General features: G+C 42.4%; 2 protein-coding genes across 2 annotated transcripts; one reads left to right on the top strand and one right to left on the bottom strand.

The window, feature by feature from the left end:
* Positions 1-204: 204 nt before the first annotated feature.
* LOC120816138 (cullin-5-like) lies at positions 205-17858 on the bottom strand. The gene is made up of 19 exons (XM_078087073.1): positions 17330-17858; positions 16003-16112; positions 14878-14977; positions 14231-14407; positions 13746-13887; positions 13515-13660; positions 12753-12833; positions 12240-12333; positions 10776-10906; positions 10077-10184; positions 9478-9542; positions 9226-9358; positions 9000-9131; positions 8083-8206; positions 7144-7319; positions 6514-6675; positions 6088-6206; positions 5649-5772; positions 205-4362 (listed from the first exon to the last, which is right to left on the bottom strand). Exons 1-19 carry the CDS (start codon positions 17351-17353, stop codon positions 4168-4170), a joined length of 2343 nt encoding a protein of 780 aa, XP_077943199.1. The 5' UTR covers positions 17354-17858; the 3' UTR covers positions 205-4167.
* Positions 17859-17932: 74 nt separating this feature from the next.
* Positions 17933-24172, top strand: LOC120816117 (solute carrier family 35 member F2). The gene is made up of 8 exons (XM_040171471.2): positions 17933-18457; positions 18887-19062; positions 19697-19824; positions 20799-20958; positions 21249-21405; positions 21489-21541; positions 22558-22712; positions 23614-24172. Exons 1-8 carry the CDS (start codon positions 18345-18347, stop codon positions 23959-23961), a joined length of 1290 nt encoding a protein of 429 aa, XP_040027405.1. The 5' UTR covers positions 17933-18344; the 3' UTR covers positions 23962-24172.
* The last annotated feature ends 19 nt before the right edge of the window (positions 24173-24191 follow it).

Consider the following 24191-nt stretch of genomic DNA (forward strand, 5'->3'; position numbering starts at 1 on the left):
GCTGTGGTAAGAATGCGGAAAAGAAAAAGTCCTAAATGTCGCACAAAACGCCAAGAAGCGACCCGCGTACGTCACTACGTTATCATTGTAGTCATTGTCCCCACGTGTGGATGGTTAACACTGATATAGTCGGACAAAAATAAAAACATCCATAAAACAGTGGCTTGTGGTCTTTAAGAGAAAGAAAACAGAAATATCCATCTGTACAGTTGTTTACGGTTTTATTTTTGCCAGGAAATAAAATACTTAGCTGTCCAAAAAGTCTGTAACAAGCAGAAAAAAGCGGCACATCAAAGTTGAACCACCACCAACACAACGCTCCACAGTTTCACTCGATGCCGTGGAAAACGTCTGCTTCAACCGACTGTGTTTAGTTCAAGTGTCGCCATGACGCAAGGCTACAGGTAAGAGTGGCCGCCTCTGGAAGGCCGGTGCTGATGAGAGGGCGGGTACGGGGGGAGTGGGGGATCCAGGGGAGGAAAACACAGTAACCATAGCAACCAAAGCCAGCTCCAAAGGTTAAAAAAAAAGGAAATACTTTGAAGTTTATGTCTACAGAGGTTTCAGCTTCCCGAGCGAATACTGATTATTGATTGGACAGAACACATGAATCTATTGTTAAACAAAATGCTAAATAAATAGGGGCAGTAAAACAAAGAGCAGTTCCAATATTTCAAAAAAGTTACCAAGGAGGGAAATGACACCTTTTTGTGCTGTTAATGCTTTACAAAAAAGAAACTATATTTTCGGTGCAGCTTGTTAAAGACTTTGGTTCTTCCAGTTGTGTCATTCAATAGGATGACCAGATAATATTAAAATAAAAATGATATTAAACTTAAATCTACATTTAAAAAAGAGCTCTTAACTCAGTGGCCACCACATTACTTACACATACATACTGACTGGTGCGATGCAATCTGGCTGTTCTGGTAAATTTTGCTTTTATTAAGCAGAGAACGTTAATTCTTGGCATACAATCGATTTTACACATTTTAGACAATGTCGACAAGAGTTGAGACATTGCTATCATGCAGGCATAATGTTTACCCCGTTTACCACTCTGAGGCTTGAGTGCTCACATGCTTACATTTGCTGATCAGCTCTAAACGCAGAGTAAAATTGAGGCTTATGGGAACGCCTTTTCTTCAGGTAGCTGGTCACAAGCAAAAAGTATTGGCCAAATTAAAACTTTAACAGGACGTTGTCACACAGAAAAAAAGAGCATGTTATTATAGCTCATTATCTGTTAACCACAAACGTCTGATTGTATGGTAGCAATCCATCCAAGAGTTGTGGAGGTATAGGACAGATTGATGGATCAACTTTGCCCCCCAGCATGTCTTACAAATTGTCATTATTTTAATAATAACCTACATTTCCCAGAATGCCTTATTCTTTAATTTGGCTGCTTTTAATCATATGTGAAAGGATGTGGAAATCCAACATGGTAGAAGATTGTTTTTCTGTTGCTTTGCATTCTAGCCCCATTTCTGTAGGAGCAAACGACTCCTCCACTAGTCACCGTTCTGGATGGAGGCGATAGGATGCAAGATAATCATTTTTTTAGGATTTTAACTGATTTGTTTGGGAGGATCACATGAGTGGAGTTAACAGCATTACAGCTGTGTAGTTGTTGAGTTTTGGAAGTTTAGGAACACAAGATCATATGCCGTTTCAGCATTTGGACAAACTGCAGGTGTGAATCAAAATTGGTAAAAGTGGAGATCAAATTCGGCTAAACACTTTTTCATAAAAGAACAAAAACAACTTTTTCTCAAAAGTTGGAGTGGAAACAGAGGACAGAGTTGCAGTAAAGAAAAGCCGCGTCAGCACAACGGATGCACACTGAGAAAAAATTGTTATAAGACAAAACATGAAAAAAGAAACAAAAACATTTTAATGAATGAAAGTAATATTTCTCATAAATACTGAATAAATATATGTACTTTTTAAAATTAAATCCCACACATTCACTGTTGTCTTTCCTCTTCCTCGCAAGTTCAGTTCAACAGGAAATAAAAAAAAATATCAGAGCAGAACGACACAAAATTAAGTCACATAGTCAGATCACAGCCGAAGTCGGGTGACAAATGAACGTTCCTCGTTCTTTTTTTAAACGCAGTCTGTCTGACCGGCTCTGATCTGAGTGCAGCGGATTCATCTTTCTTATTATACCACCCTTTCTGCAGCAGTAGTACTCAGCTCTGGAAAACATAAAAATAATTGAATAATGTCGCACATTTTTCTTTGGAGAATTTGGGATTTGCAGCAGATAGCAAAGAATAAAAAGCTGTGATAAAAACAGCGAGGATCACAGCGCCACCTATGGGTTAATCTTCATACTAGTCTTTTTGTCCAGAATTAAGGAGCAGTTCACATGAAGGTCAATTGTGACATAATTAGTGTTCGAGATTTCCATTGGCATGTATTCATTTGAAATTCCAATGCATATAAGTACAAAAGGAAAACCCTGGAGTTCATCCATATGTAGTTTGTTAAATATTGAACATCTCATTTTCGAATGATGGGTGAGATTTGTCAGTCCTAGTAACTTTTCCTTCTTCTTTTATTGGTTTCTCGCTACGCCGTCGTCCAACATCCAGCTGAGGCTGGCTGTGTTTGTCTTTAGACACCATCAAAGGGAAACATTTTCACTTGTGCTCTCTGATGGAGGATTTTTGGCAGCAATGCAGCTTTATTTTATCGTGGCAGACGTCTGAGGAAATGTATCACTGGCTCTGCTTCACACTACCAACCACCGCTCTCAATAACAAGGCCCAATTAACAGCAATGCCTTTTAAAAGGTGGCCTCTGAGTTCTTTGTCATCAGTGTGTGAATGAGCAATTCTGGGATCAAGAGTATTTCCCCATGTGATTTGATCATCTACAGCCGTAATACACCACGAGCAGCGGCCTCCCCTCGCAAATGTAAAGTTATAATGTGGGGAATTCAACTTTTTTTTGGGGGGGGTTTGGGTACTTATTTATACATTTTTTTAGCGTTAGCTAAACATCATCACTGAAACCAATAAAGTAAAAACATATTGTGGCATCACATCAGCCTCACCGGAAGGTCGGGATGAGTTTCTCTCTTTCTTACAGCGGGACTTCACGACACACTTTGGCGTGAAGAATATGGCTTAGCGAAACACATTTCTGTTGTTTTTAAGTTTCAGAAAGTTTTCCCAGTAGTGACACCGTGCTGACAGCGACCTTCTCAGTGGGTTCATGAGGAGAAAATTTGGGGTTGCAGGAATCCGTTTTACATGGGAGCAGCTGCTTCTCGTTCCTCTTTGATGCATTCGGCTGGTGTTCAATCTCACAATGTTCACAGGGCACCAAATAAATAGTCTGCAGTCCGGTTATTTACCAACGCAAACAAGAGAGATGTCCGGACAACAGTTGTTCACCCGTTGACAGACAAAAGAAGAAGAAGAAAAAAAAGGGGGGGCTGGTCAGGATTTCCCAAAGTTCTTAGACGCAACCACCAAGTGTGACAGATCCTCCAACGAACAACAAAAAAAAAAATCATAGAGCAGCATGCTGTTGAAGGTGTGCACACATACACACACACACAATTTGGCAAAAAACTCAACAGGAGTTTTAATGTCTCCATCGGTGTCTGTTCCTCCTCAATGGCAGCTTTTTCATTTTTTTTTGCATTGCCAGTTAAAAAAAAGACGTAGAGAAGGAGATATGCAAAATGACTGCCGCAAAGATGGCAGCTGTGGCATTAAGTCTAAGCGAAGGATTGACATCAGCTAGTTACGTTGGTCCTTCTGGACCTCCTCGTGATTCCTCCTCCACAGTTCCTGACTGACAAAGAAAGGCAGGAAGTATTTCACTCTATTTTGTCACCAGCTCTTTTCCTCTCAGCCGCTCAGCGCAGACGGCGTTTCTCTCCCCGGATCTGATCCGACACCAGAGGGCAGGGAAACAGACTCACTCTCACCTCCGTAACACACTGACAGGCGTCTCACAAACACAAATAAATATCCAGACGACTTTTGTTTGACAAGGCTCCGCCTCCTTCTTCAAATCACACCTTACTTCTCGTCGTCGCTCCCTCACACAACCTTTTTGCTCCTTCTCCTCTCACAGGGTTTTTCAAAACGGCGGTTGGCCAGGAGTAATACAGCCGAGCTCTCTATCTCCCTCGCTCTCTGCCTAGGCCATGTAGATGAAGGTGTTGATGTCCGCCTCTTCCCTCTTTATGTACTTGTGTTCGATGAGCCACTCGATCTGCTCCTTGATCATCTTCTTCTGAGGCAGGAACATGTTCTTTAGGATCTCCACCAGCTCCGTCTGCAGCTGGGCATTGCTGATCCTCTTCCTCATCTTCATGATTTGGATGATGGCCTCCTGCTCACAAACAAAATGAGCAGAATGTCAAACCCTTCAAGCTCTACGTGTACGGGGGTCTATGAACACGAGCTCGGCCCTCCTGTCCTGGCTCCATTGTAATGGCGCACAAATCAAACACAGACGACAATACCAACAGACAACTGTTGTGGTCAGAAAAGATCTTTTTTTAAATGCTGGGGTGGGTAGTATATTTTTGGCGTCACTGGCATATTTAAATTAAAGTGGTCAATTAGATCTTCTTTGCTCTTTTTTTCAGGCATTACTAAATCATTGAACCAATCACGTCATTTCAGAGAGACCTATTGGCTGCTCACATACATTTCAGACATTGCTTTCAGGCAGTAAGTTGCTGTGCTGAAACATCATGCTTTGGGGCAGTTTTTCTGCAAAGGGACCAGGACGACTGATCCGTGTTAAGGAAAGAATGAATGGGGCCATGTATCGGGAGATTTTGAGTGAAAACCTCCTTCCATCAGCAAGGGCATTGAAGATGAAACGTGGCTGGGTCTTTCAGCATGACAATGATCCCAAACATACCGCCCGGGCAACGAAGGAGTGGCTTCGTAAGAAGCACTTCAAGGTCCTAGAGTGGCCTAGCCAGTCACCAGATCTCAACCCCATAGAAAATCTTTGGAGGGAGTTGAAAGTTCGTGTTGCCCATCGACAGCCCCAAAACATCACTGCTCTAGAGGAGATCTGCATGGAGGAATGGGCCAAAATACCAGCAACGGTGTGTGACAACCTTGTGAAGACTTACAGGAAACGTTTGACCTCTGTCATTGCCAACAAAGGGTATATAACAAAGTATTGAGATTTACTTTTGTTATTGACCAAATACTTATTTTCCACCATAATTAACCAATAAATTCATTAAAAATCCTACAATGTGATTTTCTGGATTTTTGTCTCTCATAGTTGAAGTGTACCTATGATGAAAGTTACAGGCCTCTCTCATCTTTTAAAGGGGAAGAACTTGCACAATTGGTGGCTGACTAAATATTTTTTTGCCCCACTGTATATGAGAGCGCCATTGACCACCAATCACCATGACGATTTGTACCGACGTGCCTGATGGCCAGAACACCTCGCTGGCTAGATGGAGAACTGTAGGCTGTGATGTACTTCTGTCAAGTGCTGTTCTCTTTGTGAATGCTAGTCATTTGTCTGAAGTTAAAGAGTGTCGGCACAATTACAAAGTAGGAGAAAGTAAACAATATGAAGTTGCTCTTGCATGACGCCCACTGCAAATGTTTTGCTGTGTATTTGTAAGTGTGTTTTCGCACCTGAGTTCTGAGTATTCTGAGCTGAACGATTCCTTCATTCTCCTCTTCCCTCATTCGCTCCGTGGTCAGCTGCAGCCGACCAATCAGATTGATCTTCCCTCGCTTCTGAACTTTGGAGTTTTTGCTGAGGAAAGAATGTGAGTTTCTTAAAGTAATTTATCGTGAGGAAGCAGTTAACAACATGCACAGTTCTGGTGTGGTGCAGACCTGAAACAACTGGTTCACTCATTTGGCAATAACAAATATACGTAGATTGTAAATATAATTTTACACTTATATTATTTTATGAAGGTATAGAATATGGAAGTAATGAAGTTTTGCAAATGAACTAAAATACATCTCTAAGCGGAATTCAATAATGGACCAATGAGGACTTGGACTTTCCATTCATATGTTTTTTATGGGTGGGGGGACTGGTGGTAAACGCACTATAACATACATGAGTGAAAACTCCTGGTTGACATAGAAGAGCGTGCTGTCTGTGAAGTCTTTGGGCGAGCTGACGGGGGGGTCATAAGACAACACCTGTCTCTTCAGCTTGGGGAAGGCCACTAGAGACTGAGGAGAGAGGAGAGGAAGTCCATCTTAAGATGTGAAAGATCATCAATTGACAATGCACAAAACATATTTTGGTAGCCTTGGATATGTTACTAACTTGACTGCCGGGTTGCAATTGAAAGATTTACCAAAAATGTCTGTCAAAATGTTGTATAGTAAATATCATGTGTAGCAGGCCGCTGGGCAGTATTCTTACCCATGAGTGGCAAAAGATGTATTTAAGTGCGGTAAATATCTCAATCTTTCATACTTGTTGTGTAATTGGTGGATTGAAAGGAAGCATTTAAAAAGGTGTCCTTGCTCTGACCCAGAGTGTGCGGCGGAGCTCTGCGTCGGGCAGCTCCGTGGCCAGTTTGAGGTTCTCAAAGCTGATTCTCTCTCTGGGTCTCTGGTTCCAGGCGAACAATACGGCCAGCTGGAACGTCGTCACCTCCAGGTCGTACTGCCCCACCTCGTTTTTAAAGGTGATCTGAGAGGAGAAGGAGGAGCAGCAAAGGTGGAGGCAGAGAAGTTGAGAAGAGCGGAGAGTGTCCATTTGACGTGTATTTTAAAGGTCACAATTAATTGAACTATTTTTCCCTTCTGCCAGAAACTGTCCTCTGAGGGAGCACTTTGTTTCAAAGGTGCCCCCAGTAGAGCTATGTTTTCTCTATCAAGCAAAGTATCTGCTGCTTGATGTAAGGTTCTACCAAAGGTTGGCTACCAAAGGCTAACAAAGGGTTTACCATGGAGATAAAGTAGCGAAGCATATTACCTTTACTAGCAAAGTCCACCATTCCCTCACAGGACTTTTTCAAAAGATACATGCATGTACGTATATGAGGCATATAAAGTTCAGGGAAATGAGCAGGCTAGTGGCGCGGACTAAAGGAAACCATTTTTCCTAATTCCTAATAAAACAGGACCGCTGCATTATCTACTGTTAGAGCTCACTCACGATGCCGTTGGACATGAGGTGATGCCAGTGGAGTTTGCGTCCACTGTGGTTCCTCTTGTAGAAGTCCTCCACCTCGGGGATCAGGTCCTCCAGCTCCGTGGGCAGCGAGACAAATACCTTCTCGCTGCTTCGCGACCACGCTCCGGCATTCAGGATCTTAATGTTCACACTGTCCGCTGTAAGGAAAAACAAAAACTTTGGAATTGAATTCAGTCCACTTAACTCGTCTGTATTCACTCAAAATACTCTTGATGTATTAGAAATGTTTAAAAGGCAAACGTTTCAAATTGCTTCTGAATTCTGATTGAACAGCATCTAATTTCACTGTGCTTATTATACCAGGAAACGTGTCCGCTGCATAACAACGAAGGGACACGTTACTGCATAGTATTACATTTATTTTCACACTTGCTTTATATTGTTATTGTCCTTGTACTTGTTGTCACAAAATCCAAAATAGCACATGAGAAATAGTGATTCTACATTGTCATTATGCATCTACGTTGGTTATCATTAATTAATGACGGTGGTTGGTTGTATAGGAGCCTATAAGCACATGACTACTTCTCTCTGGATTCATTCCCTCAGTAAACATTGTAAACATGAGTTTATGGTCTCAATACAGCATGATATTCATTTAGGAAATGAAGGTCCATTTAGAGCAGAAAAGGCCGTAAAGCAGAGTATGTTTTATGGCAGGCTTATTCAAAGGTCGCAATCAGAGCGTGTATGGCGTCTTAATGTCACTGGTTGCAATTACAACAACATGGTAATTTTATATTTGACTGAGATCTGTTTCTTTGATTTTCTCATAAAACAAACTAGAGTTCTCTCCTCCTCTTTACCTTCGTGTGCAAGCAGGCATATGGCTTTTTTTAGTGTCAAGGAGATTAATACACTTGACTAAAGTGCACGTGTGTGTGTGTGTGTGTGTGTTACCTGGCAGTGCCAGCCTGTTGTGTTTGTGCGTCTCTTTGAAGACCTGATTGAGGTCTTCTGAAACCTTGATGTCCTGAAACATCCTGGCCAGCTTGTTCACATAATCCGCGGGCATCCCTACTTCCTACAACCCACACACACACACACACACACACACACAACAGGCAATAACCCAAGGGAAGACAAAAACAGCACACCAAGCAAAGGGCACATTTATTTCTTGTTTTCAGATTTTTTTTTTCAGTTTGGTCTCGTTTACTTCTTCTTTGACCAGATATTTCCAGCGGTGTTGGTGGTGTGCTGAAGTAAGAGCATGCTGTCTCCTGGTCTTTATTTAGGTTTCCTCCCTGAAGCAATTTAAACTATTCCACTGAACAAAATTGCACAAAATATACATATTTTGTTACGCAGACATTGTACATCAAGTATATTTCTGTAATAAAACCTCCAACTAGCTGTCGTTAGTGAGAAGGTTTGGTTTGCATTGATATAACAGCTCCATGAAAAGTAGTAGTACACTGAAAAGTAGTAGTACACTGAAAAATTGAAATTTGCATAAATAAATGCAAAATCAAAGTAAACTCCAAACAATAGAGATTCAGTTACAGGTCACTAAAGTTATGGGAAATGAGGAAACAGCTTCATATTCACCAGCTCTGATCTGATGCAGTCTTTAGTAAAAGAGCGTCACAAATCTATGAGAAAATGCCGGGGGTGTTTGAGTCACTGAAACCCGACCATTAATCTCAAAGAATTCTATTATAGTTTGTTGTCAATTTACTACTTTAGAATATAAACATTTCTCCTCAGAATACCCTCCTCCGGCAACATTATTTATTTTTTAAGCCACAACTGTCTCAATACATTGCGCCTATAGTTTAACATAAGTGGGTTTGAAATAGAAAGGTTTAACTCACCCTTAGCCACTCCACCATGTTCTCTTCAATCTCGCTGTCGGCTGAAATGTCCAGAATCAGGCGCCTAGTCAGGTGGGCTTTGTGGTAACGCATGAACACGTCTTTATTCTGAACGTACTTCAATACCAAGAGCTGCAAGGAGAGACGATGAAAGCAGAAAAGAGGGTGAGCGCAGAGGAAAAGGCGAGCTACTCTGAGTGATGCTGCCCACAAAACAGACTCTCACCACTTCTTTGAGTTTGAGCTCAATTTCCTCCGAGCTGAGCTTCTTGCTCAGAGCGGTTTTCCTCAGCAGCATGTCACAGTAGTTTGCAAGGAGCTCAGGGCACTTTGACTCCGGCTGAGTCTTCATGCCCACGCTGTTTGGATAGACACACACACACACACACATCACACGAGATTGAAACGCATTCCTACTGCAGCGGACAGATAATCCTGGAAAGGCTGAATCCTTCCACCTCGACCTGTTTCCACTCACCCTTTCTGCTTCAAAGGCAGCTCCAGTTTGAAGATTGTGGCGTCATTGACTACGGCCTTGTACGCCTGCGGGGGGATAAGGGATGAAAAACAGAACACGGATCCATGTGAGGACATAAAGGTAGGGCGACAACCTACCATTGCTTACTTTTATTATTCAGTCGGTTATGCTTTAGATTAATACAGTTTTCACTAAGCTTTTAGTGATTTCCTTTTCTAACTGCACAGTTTCCCCCCGTTCATACGGACAGACTTATATGTTCATTGTGCATAAAAATAATAAGGCGGCAGCCAGAACTCAACAATTCTCAACTTTGCGTATATGGGTTTTTGAACCCCAAGGTAAACAGTCACAGATCCATTTCTACTGCAACACAACAGGGTACGGAGAGCTGATGGTCAATGTGATTAACTTACACACCCCAATAAACAACATTCGCTGTTTAGAACGTTCCTCGCACACTAAATTACTCCGCATGAGAACAGGGCACCCCTGTATGGGTGTGGCTCGGGCACAGAGCTGTAATGCTTGGTTCTTTATGCAGGCACACACAATGAACTCAAATGCCTTCAGGACAGAACACAGTGCTTAAAACAGACCTTGTCTCTGGCTGTGAGGAAGCGAGGGTCGTCCTGGAAGGCCTCCTTCACCAGCTTACTGAAGCGGTTAAACAAAGTCAGCAACTGCTCCACGTACTTCTCAGAGTCCTGGACGAACACAAACACACGCAGATTTGACGTTGTAAAAGCTGCTCTCTAATATTCACTTTTAGTTCATTATAAGCTGTAAATTTCTCTCTGACTTTTAGAGTTATTGAACAAACAAACTAAATAACTGCTTTGAACAAATTGACTGTGCAACATGCAGTTGTTCTGCAATAACTTATAAGCTGCAATAACTTAGAAGTTCTCTCCACTAGTTTGGAAAAAAAATATTGTCAATAAGTGATTGACCTTTGATGATTTAGGAAAAATGTGTTGTATTTTTACATGTGTTCATGTGTTTATTGTAAGTATACTGTCACTTTACCATTATCCCATTACTACCTGGGTTGCTTCAGAAAGGGCAGACGATAGAACTCATCAGGGAATCCAGTGTTTGTTCATTACATTACATTACATGTCATTTAGCGGACACTTTTATCCAAAGCGACGTACAATAAGTGCATTCAACCATAGGGTACAAACTCAGGAGAACAAGAAACAAGAAAGTGCAATTTCCTCAAATAAGCCAATTTACAATTTGCTATAGATGAGTGACGTTACAAGTCCAATTCAAGTGCTACAATGTTCACTTACAGATGTGATTGTCTCGGCGGCAGCAACCATGTCTGCTAGTCCAGCATTGACGATATGATCCTCTAGGTCTTTCAGCATGGGCTCGATCCCGCTGGGAACCTTGTCCATCAGTGAAAACATCAGTTGCAGCTCTGTTTGGGGGGCACACAAACACACCATAGATAAATAAAATCTTACAGGCTAGTTACAAGTTCTCGCTTCTCACTTGACTTAAGAGGTGCTATTTTGTCGTTTCAGTATCCAATTCTTTGAATAGGGCCATGACACATATTGGCTGAATTGGTAAACTTTGTGCTCATGTAGACTTAAGATGACATAAGATGCCTGCGGAGGACGCCTAGCATCGTGAAGGACAACTGCAGCTCTGCCGGCAGGAAGCCAACCGACACTGGGAGAACCTTTCCATTTTGAGAAGTTCATCTGGCCGCTGCATTAGGGAACGGTGCTACGCCCAGCAGACATTACAGTGTGTGGTCGGGATTGAGAACCCAGTGCCACAGTCGCCATGAGTATGTGCAGCAAACTGCCTAATATGAAGAATTAGGTTCACCATCACCGTCGCACTCAAAACATGCATCACATAACTTTATCAATAGAAAATGATCTGGGGGATTGACAACGGTCTTATTGATTGAACTGATACAGTTTAACACATTTTCCCACGATTGTTACTACTAATGATATTAAATCACAATCAATTTAATTTACCCTGTTACGTTTCAAGTCTGCATCCCCCGCATAGAACCACCACACACACAAGCTGTACTGAGTGGAGCGCAGGACAGACCGGTGCCTGTGAGAGACTGAAGTAGGGCTGTCACGATATCACATATTTGTTGTGCGATTAGTGCACCAACATTTATTGCGATATGCGATATTATTGCAATTTTCCTTCCGGGGAGGTTTAACCTGGGGCTTCAACCGCCGGCAAGGCGACACGCTCCGCGGCTGCAGGGAGAGACAAGGGGCCTCGGCCCCGCTAACAATCGGCCGGCCGGGGAGGAACGCAGATTTTAGCTTAGTTAGGTTCACTGCTTCTCTTCACGTGTCGGTGTCCACTCTGTGTCTGTGTGCGCGCTGCCTAAGCCCCGCCCCCACTTTTCACAAGGAAAAGAGACGGAGGCAGCGCGATCAACTTAAATGTTGGGTATATGTATATCGCAGCACGCAATTTCACATAGTGTGCGATATGTCATTGTATCGCATATTGTGACATGTCTAGACTGAAGACTGTTTAAAGCTTAATTTATGATGTTGACATTCAGAACCATTGCTTGTAAATATTACCGTTGTCTATTCCTGTCTTTATGTCAGTCTCTTTACACACACAGGACGGAGCGCTCCCTGTATTTGTCTCAGTGCAAAAGTCAAAATGTTTTAACAAATGCTTCTGCTTGGATCTACATTTGTTAGCGTTGAGGCGCTCATTAGCAACACGACAACATGAGAAAGAGGCACACTTACTGTCCGTCTCATTTCGTTTGATCATTCCCGGACATTCCACAAGGATGGTTTCTTTGAATGAGCTCACCAGGGCATTAACGCAACACTCCATTAGCTGAGAGAAAACACACAATGCAGAGGCTCACTTTAAAGGGCAACTTTGACATAAATAAATGGGCATCAGAGACTTTAATGAGACTCCTGAAAGGACGGAGGGGAGTCTCAGAATATGTTTTAGGGTTTCCCCTAGGTTTACTACTATGGACTTGCTTCACGAAGGGCTCTATATGATGGTAGGGGAAGCACTGTGCTTGGTGCTGTTAATCACAGCAAAGGGAAAGATGTGCAGGCCAACAACACAGTGAGGCTCTAATGTGCGGTTCTACACATATGACCCGTATGAAAACTGAAAGGATAACCTAGAAATACAGAACATTAGTCTGGATGAAATCAGGGAAATGGTTTGCAAAAACCTTTTTTCAATAGTAAAGCCATGAAATGTAAGTTGGTTCAGATCTTGCCGAACAAACTTACTGCTTGAACAGAGTTGCATTCACGACATGTCTCTAGATATCTGAGCGCTCTCTTCTCCTCTTCCCTCAGCTTTGCGTCTGCCTGCAGAGAAACCCAACACGGAACACACATTTAGCAATTAAGCAAGAGCAGGGCAACCAATTATTTTACCACTATTTTTAGTTAAAACATATATAAAAACGTAAATCAGTATAAGTTTCCTACTTGGAAGTAAAGCCTACTGCTTACCTACACGGGACCTACTGACCCAAGGCTGCTCGGTCTTTTAGTTAGTGTTATTGTCTGACTTTGGTGTTTAAAAGGGTGAGTTTTAAAGGAGTCTTCCTTGTACTAAGATGTTGAGTTGGTGTGTCTGTCAATTCAGCCAAGTGGCTTTGAAGAGCCAACAGCTTGCTATAATCAAGAGAAAAATGTGAATGTCTGCATGCTTGCATCTTTTCCCATTCATTATTCACATGGCTATCTAGCTTTTTACTTATGACTATTATCAAGTTGGACATTTGACCAGCCGAACTGTCAGACGGACTGTCTGTCCGATCAGAAGGGTTCGTCCTCTGCTATCTGCTATAAGGTCCTACCCTTTCCGTAAGAAGTTAATTTTGTTGTGTTTTCCTATTTGCCATTGTGTTTGGCACTTCAGGGCCACCGTAATTACCAGCAAACCCACCGCTCTCCATTTGAAGGTTACAATCGCTTCCAAATTTGAAAGAGACCCCATTCCTTATCCTCAGAGTAGTAATAGTCAGTATCTTTGTGGCTTACATATTTCATGTAGTTCTGGACGCCGTTCTGTTGAAGATAGGACGGTGCCTGTGTTCTGTAGAACCTCTCTGTGGAGTCCAGGTAGGCTTTCTCAAAGTTATCCCTGTATATCTGGAGCTTGTCCTCTGGGTTAGAGCACAGGTTGACTGGTGGAAGAGAAGCAACCCAGATTACTATTAGTGGTTCAGGTGGTCTTTTTGTGACAGTAATGTGAGTTTCTGTCCGTCCTACCGTACGACTCTCGTACTCCTATAACGAGCTGGGAGTCGAAGGCCTCCCCCTGCCTCTCGGCGTGCACTAGCTTCATGGCGCTGTCCTGCAAGCGGCTCTTAATGTTGGAAAAGATTGACTCGTTCCACGTGTCCAACATTAGCTGTAAGACAAATAAATGAAGGAGAGTGGTCAATCTCCACCGAGTGCACTGAAAGGGTTAAATATTACGTTATCCCCCATTTCCTGCCACCCAAGAATAGCCAAACCCAGTTTATTCAAGAAGAGCTTTTAAAGAAGACGCCTTCTCTCTGCTGGCTGAATCATCCATTAGCAGCAACAACAACAACTACTGTGGCCTCTGCTGCTCTGCTCATGTAGTTATTTTTATCTCCTCTCTATCTTGCTTCTTACATGCCAGCTCATCGCCTCCATCCTCCCTTCTTCTTCTTCATGCACGCTGTTGCTCAGCTCTTTGACTCAACATCTCTTGCCTCCCCTCTCACCTTGCGCACGATGCTGTCCTCCATGTTTGTTTTCTTGTTGCTGCCTTGTTTGCCCATGAGCGTGATCTCCAACTGACAGAAGGGTTTGGGCAGGATGTCGCACTGGGTGAAGAACTTCCGCCACTCTACAATGTAGGCCTTTAGCAGCGCTGTGTCGTCCTGATGGCTCAGCACCCGCTGCCATGGCAACAGATGCAAGCAAAAGTTAAAGAGGATACGGGTTGGCTAATTAATACTTGATGTGTTGTAAAAAAATCCTGTATATCTTATCTCTAAAATGTAGGAAATGTACTTCCAGAGTGATACATTTGTACATCACTGTCATAATTATCATTATGTTATACTATTCAATATCTATTTTCTGTTTGCTGTCTACATGCTATATGTAAAACATTTAGCTCAATATACATTTATTCAACAGTTGGAATAAATTAATGTTAAAACCTGTTGTGGTTGTATAATATTCTTGTTGTCTTACCCCGTTTTCCTTGTTGCACTGAAAGGTAAAAGTTACAAGCATGCTAATTCACGCATGGAAGTAACTTTTTGATTTGCCGTAAGATGAACATAAAGGCGTTTCATATCTGAAATGAGCTCTCCAACGCTAAAATGAATTGACACGAAACCGACCCACACACACTACTCACAGCTTGCGCTTGTTTAATGAAGTCTAGGATGTCCTCTTTAAGGGCTTGGTGGATTTTAGCTGGGCCTTTGTCATCCCATAGACACACAGCATGGACATCTCTGAGGGACAGACAAGGGACACAATCAAAGTTGTTTAAGTCAAACTACGCACCTCAAACTCTCTATCCTGTAATTTGTGAATTGATGATGAGAGAATTACACTCTTTGTGTTCCTGTGCCTCTTTTCCTCGTCTTATCTTATTTCTCAGGTTGAAAGCAGCAATCTGTGAGGTAATCCTAAATACAGATATTACGGTAAATAATTACCCTACCCTAATAATTACCCATTTATTGTAAACGTTTACCCTCTTCATTACCACAAATTTTATTACTTTAGTTAAATCCCAATTTTGCCCCTGAGGGCTTTAAAATCACACTTCTGTCCTTAGACCCTCAATTACGGATAAGTTTACACCCCCACAGACAAACACAAATCATGGGATCACGTTAAAAATCCATAAATAAGACTTTTGCCTGCTGACTTGGCTTTTTACAATGAGAGCAGTTCACGTTTTGGCAAGTTAGGCTCTAGTGTGTAGGATTTAGTGACATCTACTGCAGCATTGAGGTTGCAAATTGCACACAACTCAATATCTCTGCCCACCTCTTCCCTCCTCATCCAAGAATGAATAAAGCAGGAAATGCTCTCACTGGAGTCACTGTTCGTCCCTTCTGGGCTACTTTAGACATAGCAACAGAAAGAACATGGAGAGGACCTGCTTCCTGTATATAGATATAAGGCAGTTTGACGTTATTTCAGTCTAATAAAAACATAGGTATGAATATTATATTTAACTTCTACACTTTAAGCTACGTAAACAAGACTTGATGAGCAGAACAGAACCTAACAAGAGGCTTACCTACAGCTGCGCATTGTGTGGGGATTTTGTAAAGCACAACATTTGAAGCCTATGTATGTATTGCATGTGTGTGCTACCAAAATGCTCTAAAACAGTACAGGGGGATAAGTGAGCGGCCTTTCGTTCAGAATCACCATCGCCACCGGCAGCAGTACGGATCCTGCATTGGAACTCTCTCAAATTAGACAGAAGGCAGTAAAGGACGGGGCAGAAGGCATCTCTTACGAGAACAAGTCAAACCACTGTTGCTTGGTGACGGCTTCTTGTCTGAGCAGCTTGAGAACGATGGGCCGCATCGAATCCCACTTGTCCTCAAACTGCAGGGACCCTTTGTTCTGGAGGAGGGATATGAGTAGAGTGGCAGGAGGAAGAGGAAGGAGCGATGAGGGAGAGGAGAGAGTCAGACAGCGGCAGAATACACAATGAAGCACATAAAGACTGAAGACCCGGTGCCAGAATCAGAGTTAATTAGATTTTCAGTTGGTTCATGTTTTTTTATTTTACTTAATGCTTTTTCTATCAATCTTATTATTAAGTTGAACATGTCTGAAGGAAGTAAATGTCCACTTTGTAACCTGCCTTAACAGGAATACCTTGCATTGAACAACACGGAAAATAAGAATACCATATCCTAGTATTACATATAATTACTTTAAAATAGTATTTTATTTGCATATCAAGCTGTTCCAACGCTTCATTTAAGCCATTAGTTACACACTCATTGCCACTTCTTGCAATAACCATTGTCGACTGGATTAATGGATTATTAATGATGCATTAATGAGTTTAGAATTTTAATGTTGCAGCTGGTAATTTCCGCAGTAAGTGAATTTCACCAAGGGACACATAGATAATCTCATCCTAACCTGTAACAATACCCCGGTGCGCCTGTCAGAGCTACATTGTAATGCTACATAGCGAGCTACCTGTCCAGGGACCGATGCGTGACCCTTTATTATCAACAACGAGCTGCTTAGTTCATTAAAAGCCCTGCGAAAAGATGCCGAACTGGGCCTCGGGGATACAAAACGCAGCGGTGTATTTGGACATTTAGAGAGGAGCTCGGTTGGTTGAGTGGCCAAAATAAAAGGTATAGCATGTTAGCAACACTCGCTCAAAGAGACACAGGTGTTCGGAGAAATGTCTTGTTGACGTTTGTGTCCCCTCCGAGTCCCCATGTCCTCCGTAGGTGTTTTAAAGCTCGCTACTGCTCCTCTGCAGAGACGCCTCGCCCGCGCCGAGGTGCCGGTTAAGGGCCTCGGTTCGGCGTCGGTGGGTCACGGAGGAGGACGTGCGGAGGTCCGGTTCAGGACGGGTCATGTTCGAGCGGATTTAAGTCGGTGGGACTCGGACAACGACAGCGGTGACAACTGAGACTTCAGACGCACCTATTTGTGCACTTATTTCATATATTTAGACTATTAGTGGAGGGACATACATGCCACAATGGGAGACACATACATATATACGGTATTAGGGGGGGGATATGAAAACTACGAGATTAAATCTGCACACAAATACGGGAAATACGATATATTCAAGTGCTTCTTACCCTTAACAAATTTGACGACGCCATGTTTCTTCAATTTAGCACCTCGCGGAATATCGCGAGACAGCGAGAACAGCTGTCTCAGGATTACGTCATGGGAACCTCGCACACTGAGCAGGGAAATACTCAGACCCTCCATCCTTTACAGAATGGCTCATTTTTGGAATCACTACTGGATTATCGCGATGCACCAATGTGTACGTACATTGCATCTGGTAAAGTTCGGGCTCGTTGCATTCACTTTATTCAGACCAACGAATAACATATTTTAATTTGTAACATAGTAGTTGATTTATATTTTGTTTTAATACTCAAAATCTGCAAAGTAACTAAACTTTGAAAATAAATGTCCTTTGTGTCCAAAATGTAGTAGAAGTAACAAGAGAAATAGAAAACATCTATGTTAATGCAAAAGCATTAGTGCAGGTGAAAATCTGAGGGTGACGAGTATTTCAATATTTATATGAGACGGAATGCAAATGTTACATGTTAACCTGAAGGACCATTATATGGTATGGTATTTAGAAAAGGGCAATTCAAAATTGTGGAATTCAATTAATTTTGTTTAATTTAATTCTATTTTATTTTGTTTGGAATATACTCATTATACTATAAAAAAAACACCACAGATCCCTCTTAATTGTAGCAGTGAATGGAAGAAAAGTACTAGTACTGTCCTTAAGCACATCATTAGAATTGATGTGCTTATTTAGTTGTCATTAGCATTTAATGAAACCAAACAACGATGAAGCACTTGTCCTCCAACACGAGTAGTTATCTCATCAGCAGATAACAGGTGAGAGTGAAAAGAAGAAGCAATGTGATAACTTCCTCAATCGTTCATCATCAGCGCTTACATGTTGCTGGCTGTCTTCAACGCATTACACAGGGAGATCAGTGACAATCAGTGGTAATCTTTGCCCTCCAAGTCAGTTAATCATTCAGGGAAAAGTCAAGGAGTTAAAAGCTTGTAAATGAAAAAACTCAGAGAGGATTCCACCATCACTGGAATCGCAGCATGGCTACCAAGCAGTCCGAGGGTGATGCACCCGGAGACGTGAGTGACGAGAGCCGAACATGTGGACTTCTGGTGAGGCTCAGGAAGTTCAAGCCCAAGGAAGTTTTCACCTGGTGAGTGGACACGGAAGATGAGAAGAAGAGGAAGCATGTTAGAAGCAGAAGTTCTTACCCTTTGAACAGAGCCAAGCAAGTTGTTAATCATAACGTCAAACCTTTCCTCCGGAATTGAAGTCACCAGGACTGGTGGAAGAAGTATTCACAGCATTTTCTTTAGTAAATGTACTATGCTGAAAATACTACATATTTAGCACTTATCAGAAAAAATAATCAAATCAGTCAAACAAATGTAGTGGGCTAAAAACACATTGGAGTGTATAAAATAGAAAAAGTCACGCAAAGTACTTTTTGTAAAGTAATTCTTTACTAAAGAACTGTATGTACTTGTTTTCCGCCACTGGTCACCGTGCTTAAGAATGCTTAACACGGACGACATTCCCAGGTGCCTGCTGGTGTTAAAACTGTGCCATCTCTCTCTCTCAGGCAGTTGGCGAAGACGTTGGCCATGGGTCAGGGTCTGGCTGGGCTCATCTGTGGGACGGCCATCTCCTCCCAGTATCTGGCCACGAGCTTCCATGTGAACACACCGATGCTGCAGAGCCTCTTTAACTACGCCCTGCTGTGTGTCACCTACACCCCAATGCTGTTCTGCAGAACAGGTAACACCCACACGTAGGGTTTTAACACCTTAGATTATACCTGAAACACTGGAGTAACGCTTGGTCAAATGATCAGCAATAATAATAAACGTTTTGAGTGGACTTGAGGGTGACGTAATTTAAGTTATGTGCCCAAATTCTGACTGTAAATGATTGGCAACTGTGTGAAATGTAGCAAATACTTTTAAGGTACTTGAGTTTATTTGATGCCTTAATGCTTCTACGCTTCAACTATTCGGTAGTGGAGTAGAAGTACTCAGATCCTTGACTACCTTTATTTAACAATAACACAGTTTATAAATACTTTTTGAAATGGAAAAGTCCTACGTTCAAAATGTTGGATAAAGTAAAGAAGTATGAAATGTGCATTCTCATTATGCAAAATGGCTCCTTTCAAAGTTTTATAATGTTATATTGGTATTATATTATGTATTTATTCTGTTTTTATCACTAACAAATATGATTTAATTGTCAGTGTGATACCATACTTGCACACTTTCGATACTGCAGGGTATATTAGAAGCATAGTACTGCATCATGTTAAGTATTAGTTAATAACTAAAATGATTAAACAAACGTAGTGAGAGTAAATACGGTCAATACTGAAATCCAGGTGTTCCCCTTGAAAACGCAGGGGATGGCCATGTTTTACAGATACTGAAGAGGCGATGGTGGAAGTATCTTCTGCTGGGGCTGGTGGACGTGGAGGCCAACTACGCCGTGGTTAAAGCCTACCAGTACACCACCCTCACCAGCGTCCAGGTGGGTACTTACGTTATGTTTGTGCGGTTTTCATGGTCGGAGATTTGTAGAGAAAACAGATCATGTTTTCTTTTTATACGTAAGAAAGTGGCTCTGATGTTTTGGAACAACAAAATGTTGAGTAATTGCAAATCCATAAAAGTATGTGTTAATGTTATTTCCACAGTTAGATTTAAAAATATTTTGAATGTAAAAAAGCACAGAGGGGACTTGACTCTTTTAAACTATTAGTCTGGGATACATCCCTAATCAGCAACAACGGTGATGAGCCTGATCAAACCCCCCGGTGTTTTATCATTCATTAGTAGTGGAAACCACCAAAACAGCAATCTGGTGGAAAACAGAAGAATTTAAATTCAGGGCGCTCGATCGAAAGCCTCATATGATTGAGTCGACTTGGAATCCACAACCGTTGTCTGTGGCGACGTGGTGCAGGGGTAGAGCGGGTGCGCCGGAAACCACAAGGTCGGCGGTTCGAATCCTGGCTGCTCCATGTCCCATGTTGAAGTGTCCTTGAGCAAGACACCTAACCCCTAATTGCTCCCTGGGCAAAAAGCCATGGCTTAAAAATGCAATGTAACTTAGTCACATTGGATAAAAGCGTCAGCTAAATGACCTGTAATATATAAATTAGACATTTGGAGTTCAATTAATATTGAAACTTCCTTTGAGAAAATTCCACTGTTTTAATGAGTGATGACATACTGTGTATCAAAGTAGGTTACTTCAAATCATCACGTCCTCTGTTTTTTGTTTTTTACTGACCAAGTCCAATTAATCCAGAATCAGACCCACCTGCGGACGTGTAAATCAGGGGATCACAATAATTGTCTCCTTTTTAGGTGCTACTTGAGATTCAGTGTAAAGAAAGAGTTGACACCTTTCTGCCTCTATATCCCCGTTTGGAAGGATTACTGTTTTTACTGCAGGTATCAAGACATCAATTTAAGTTTTTTCTGATTTTCTGTCACCAGCTGCTGGACTCCTTTGTGATCCCGGTGCTGATGATCCTGTCTTGGTGGGTTCTGAAGACGAGATACGGTCCGGTCCACTACGTAGCCGTCTGCATCTGTCTCCTTGGGGTTGGGGCCATGGTGGGGGCCGACCTGCTGGCTGGAAGAGACCAAGGTTCCAGTAAGTTCTTCCTTCAAGTGCTCATCTGTGATGAGGGCCTGTGTTTATCAAACTGATACATTTTGCGTTTAAAAGTGTAAATCCTTCGCTTGGACTCCCCCTCACAGACTTTATGGAAAACGTATGTTTGAACAGCAAAGTCCGATTGGGGTTGTTGATGAATGCGAAATTAGTTGTATGAAGCTTTTGAAGAGTAACCCCGAGACAAACACAGCAACTTGTAGCAAATCTGTGTCATTTTGACAATATCGGGTTACAGAAATGTTTCTTGTCCTCCCTCGTCTCCTCAGCCTCAAACATCCTGCTCGGGGACGGCTTGGTGCTGCTCAGTGCTTCTCTGTATGCCGTGTCCAATGTGTGTCAGGAGTACACCGTGAAGAACCTCAGCAGGGTGGAGTTCCTGGGCATGGTCGGCCTGTTCGGCACCATCATCAGCACCGTCCAGATGTAAGTGTGTGTCCGTGTGATCGCGACTAAGCACTCGTTCAACATTGTGGCTAACCGGGAGTTTTGGGCTTTGCTTTGTGCAGGGTGATTCTGGAACGTAATGCAGTGGGGAACCTCCAGTGGAGCTGGCAGGTCGGTGAGTATCTGCAAATTTCCCCTCCGCTGCTTCAATTCATTGATTTCTCAATGCAAGACTATATTTGAGTCGAGATATTGTTTGAATACAGATATAAAGATATACAGATATAGACATAGATACAGATATAAAGTGTCCAGTCTTGTAATCTCTATTGTTTCTCCTAACAAGACTGAAAGTTGATCAGCAATTTGTCTTAATAACAAAGTTGAGCATGAATCAGGAATCAGGAAACATTTATTTGCCAAAATATGTCAAACATACAAGGAATTTGTCTTGGCGGTTAGTGCGCGACAGTAGACAGACAAGACAGCAGTGCACAAGTAATAAAATAAAGCAGAATGAAATGCTAATGCAATGGGTTAGTAGAATAAGGCTATGGGTTAGTATAAAACAAGGGAATAAAGTTACAAATTTGAAATATTAGAAAGTTAAAAAGAAAAATATTAAGCATAAAGTGCACTAACGAGTAACAGACAAGTGACAGAGTGACGATGAAGAGGCAATAGAGGCTAATCTTTAACTCACGTTGACCTCTGTTGACGACCTACAAGACCTAACTAAGGAGTCACAGAAAGACTCCAAAACTCACAGAAACACACCTAAAACTGTTTATCAAATTATAGAGAAATATTTCTGAAAAGTAGAAGTATGCAGTTCTATGAGTATTACATTACATTACAGGTCATTTAGCGGACACTTTTATCCAAAGCGACTTGAACGAACCAGCAACCCGGTGCACCCGCTCTACCCCTGCACCACGACGACGAGGATCTTGTTAGTTCGTTAGTAGGCCCGTTCCCATTCTGTCCAGGATTCAGCACAAGTTTTTTCCACGCAATGCAAAAACCAGCAGCTTTTCAGAGGCCGCATACAGCCAACACAAAGACCAGAATGTTTTATATTTCTATTAGTTAAGTATAGAATTTAGAGTGACTAAACACCGGCGTCGGCCCATTAAAGGCCCGATATCTGCATCCTTGACGGTGGCGCGTTCCTTTCCCGTCTGCTCTCAGGGCTCCTGTTCTCTGCCTACGGGCTGTGCATGTACGCTTTGTACAGCTGTATGCCCATCGTGGTGAAGATGAGCAGCGCCACCGCAGTAAACCTCTCTCTGCTCTCCGCCGACCTCTTCAGCCTCTTTTGCGGAATCTTCCTCTTCCAGTACAACGTGAGCAGAGATACACGCATGCACACTGACACACACAAAGGGCGCTGAAGGTATAGTCCAAAAACGAATGCACTTTTTCCTCTTGTTTGAGTAACGGATGCTGAGCAACGGGCGGGTGTCCGGCGGTTTAGTTTGGTTTCTGGGGCAGAGGGCCACAGGCAAGTGTTGTCAGGGCAGATAGAAGTGAGGAACGTGTCTGCTGTAAATGAATGCAAGGGAGGCTTCGTAGTTAACTGCGCCTCTCTGGGTCACCGCGACTCTCTGGATGTTAAAGCGACACAGCATCGTAAATGAACACTAATCATTGGTAACGTGTAATCTCAATGTGTGTTTTCGCACAGCCGCATGCATATGCACACTTCATAAAGCCGTGAGTGCAAAGTCCTTTGAACCCCTTCACAACAGACAAACACTATTATTCAATAAAATAAAAAGTTTTTCTTCTCTGGTTCTCTGGACCAGCAAGTGAGGAATATTAACTTGAATAGTATTTTTGCTGTTACTTAATTTGTGCTCCACCTCATTTGCACATTGCCTTCCATTTCCAGAGTTATTATTTGTTTCCTTTATGGTTTATTTAAACTCAAGTATATTTACCTGGTTAGGAATTCTTTAAAAAGCAGATCCTCCTTTTCCCTTACAAAATGTCTGCTACTTCACTGAAAAGTAAATAACGTGTATGTTATGTGTATTTGCTTAAGGTTTCTTATTTGTGGAAGTTGCATACTGGAACGTAATTGGCTCCGATTTAAATCGGAGCCAAATCGGAGCCAGGTCATATTTAAACCCTGTAGGCGCCGGCAGGGTTTAATAATAACCCCAGCATATCAGAGATGGAGTGTGTTAATATTCCCTTACATCAACAGCACCGTTGTTCACATGTTCTCATTTCCCGCCTTAGTTCTCTGGGCTCTACCTGGTCTCGCTGGTGGCTATCCTCATCGGCTTCATCACCTTCAACGCCGTGCCAACACCCACTGAACCCACTGCCTCCTCTCCCTCCTCCATCTGTGAGGAAGGTTACTCTGAGGACCCGGCAGCCATCAGGAGAGACTTCCCCAACGGGGAGGAGGCTGTGAGGATCACTGCTGAGGAAGAGGCGCAGCAGGGCCGGGGAGGGCCGGAGGAGGGGTTGGAGGGAGAGCAGAGACAGAGAGGGAAGATCAGAGCATCAGGACAATCACAGGCTCTCGAAAGAGGGAGCGGCAAACAGGACGATTTTGCTGTCCGACACAGCACTAAAATGTGAACTACAGCATGGCAAACTGTCAATGTGTCATGTGCATTTACACATTTATTTATTTATTGAAACGTGCAGGAGTCGGTTGGAATTAAACGGAACAGAACATAAGACAAATACTGGAAATCTTCTGCGGCAAATTTTTGTGTTATATGAATATATATATACATATGTATGTGTAAAGTATTGTTTATTTTTTATTACAGGACTTTAAATGTGATTGAAGGTTTGCTTGGATC

The sequence above is a fragment of the Gasterosteus aculeatus genome, chromosome 1 (assembly GCF_964276395.1).
Source record: "Gasterosteus aculeatus chromosome 1, fGasAcu3.hap1.1, whole genome shotgun sequence".
Taxonomy (NCBI): Eukaryota; Metazoa; Chordata; class Actinopteri; order Perciformes; family Gasterosteidae; genus Gasterosteus; species Gasterosteus aculeatus.

Bases quoted from the DNA above. Each gene is read 5' to 3' on its own strand.
- LOC120816138 (XM_078087073.1), bottom strand. From the start codon at position 17,353: ATGGCGTCGTCAAATTTGTTAAGG. The intron at 13,888-14,230 runs GTGAGAGGGGAG...TTTGTCTTACAG, and splicing joins AGGACAGCATCGTGCGCAAG to CTAATGTTGGACACGTGGAA. The intron at 12,334-12,752 runs GTAAGTTTGTTC...GTTTTCTCTCAG, and splicing joins AATGCAACTCTGTTCAAGCA to CTAATGGAGTGTTGCGTTAA.
- LOC120816117 (XM_040171471.2), top strand. From the start codon at position 18,345: ATGGCTACCAAGCAGTCCGAGGGTGATGCACCCGGAGACGTGAGTGAC. The intron at 21,406-21,488 runs GTAAGTGTGTGT...TGCTTTGTGCAG, and splicing joins ATCATCAGCACCGTCCAGAT to GGTGATTCTGGAACGTAATG. The intron at 22,713-23,613 runs GTGAGCAGAGAT...TTCCCGCCTTAG, and splicing joins TCTTCCTCTTCCAGTACAAC to TTCTCTGGGCTCTACCTGGT.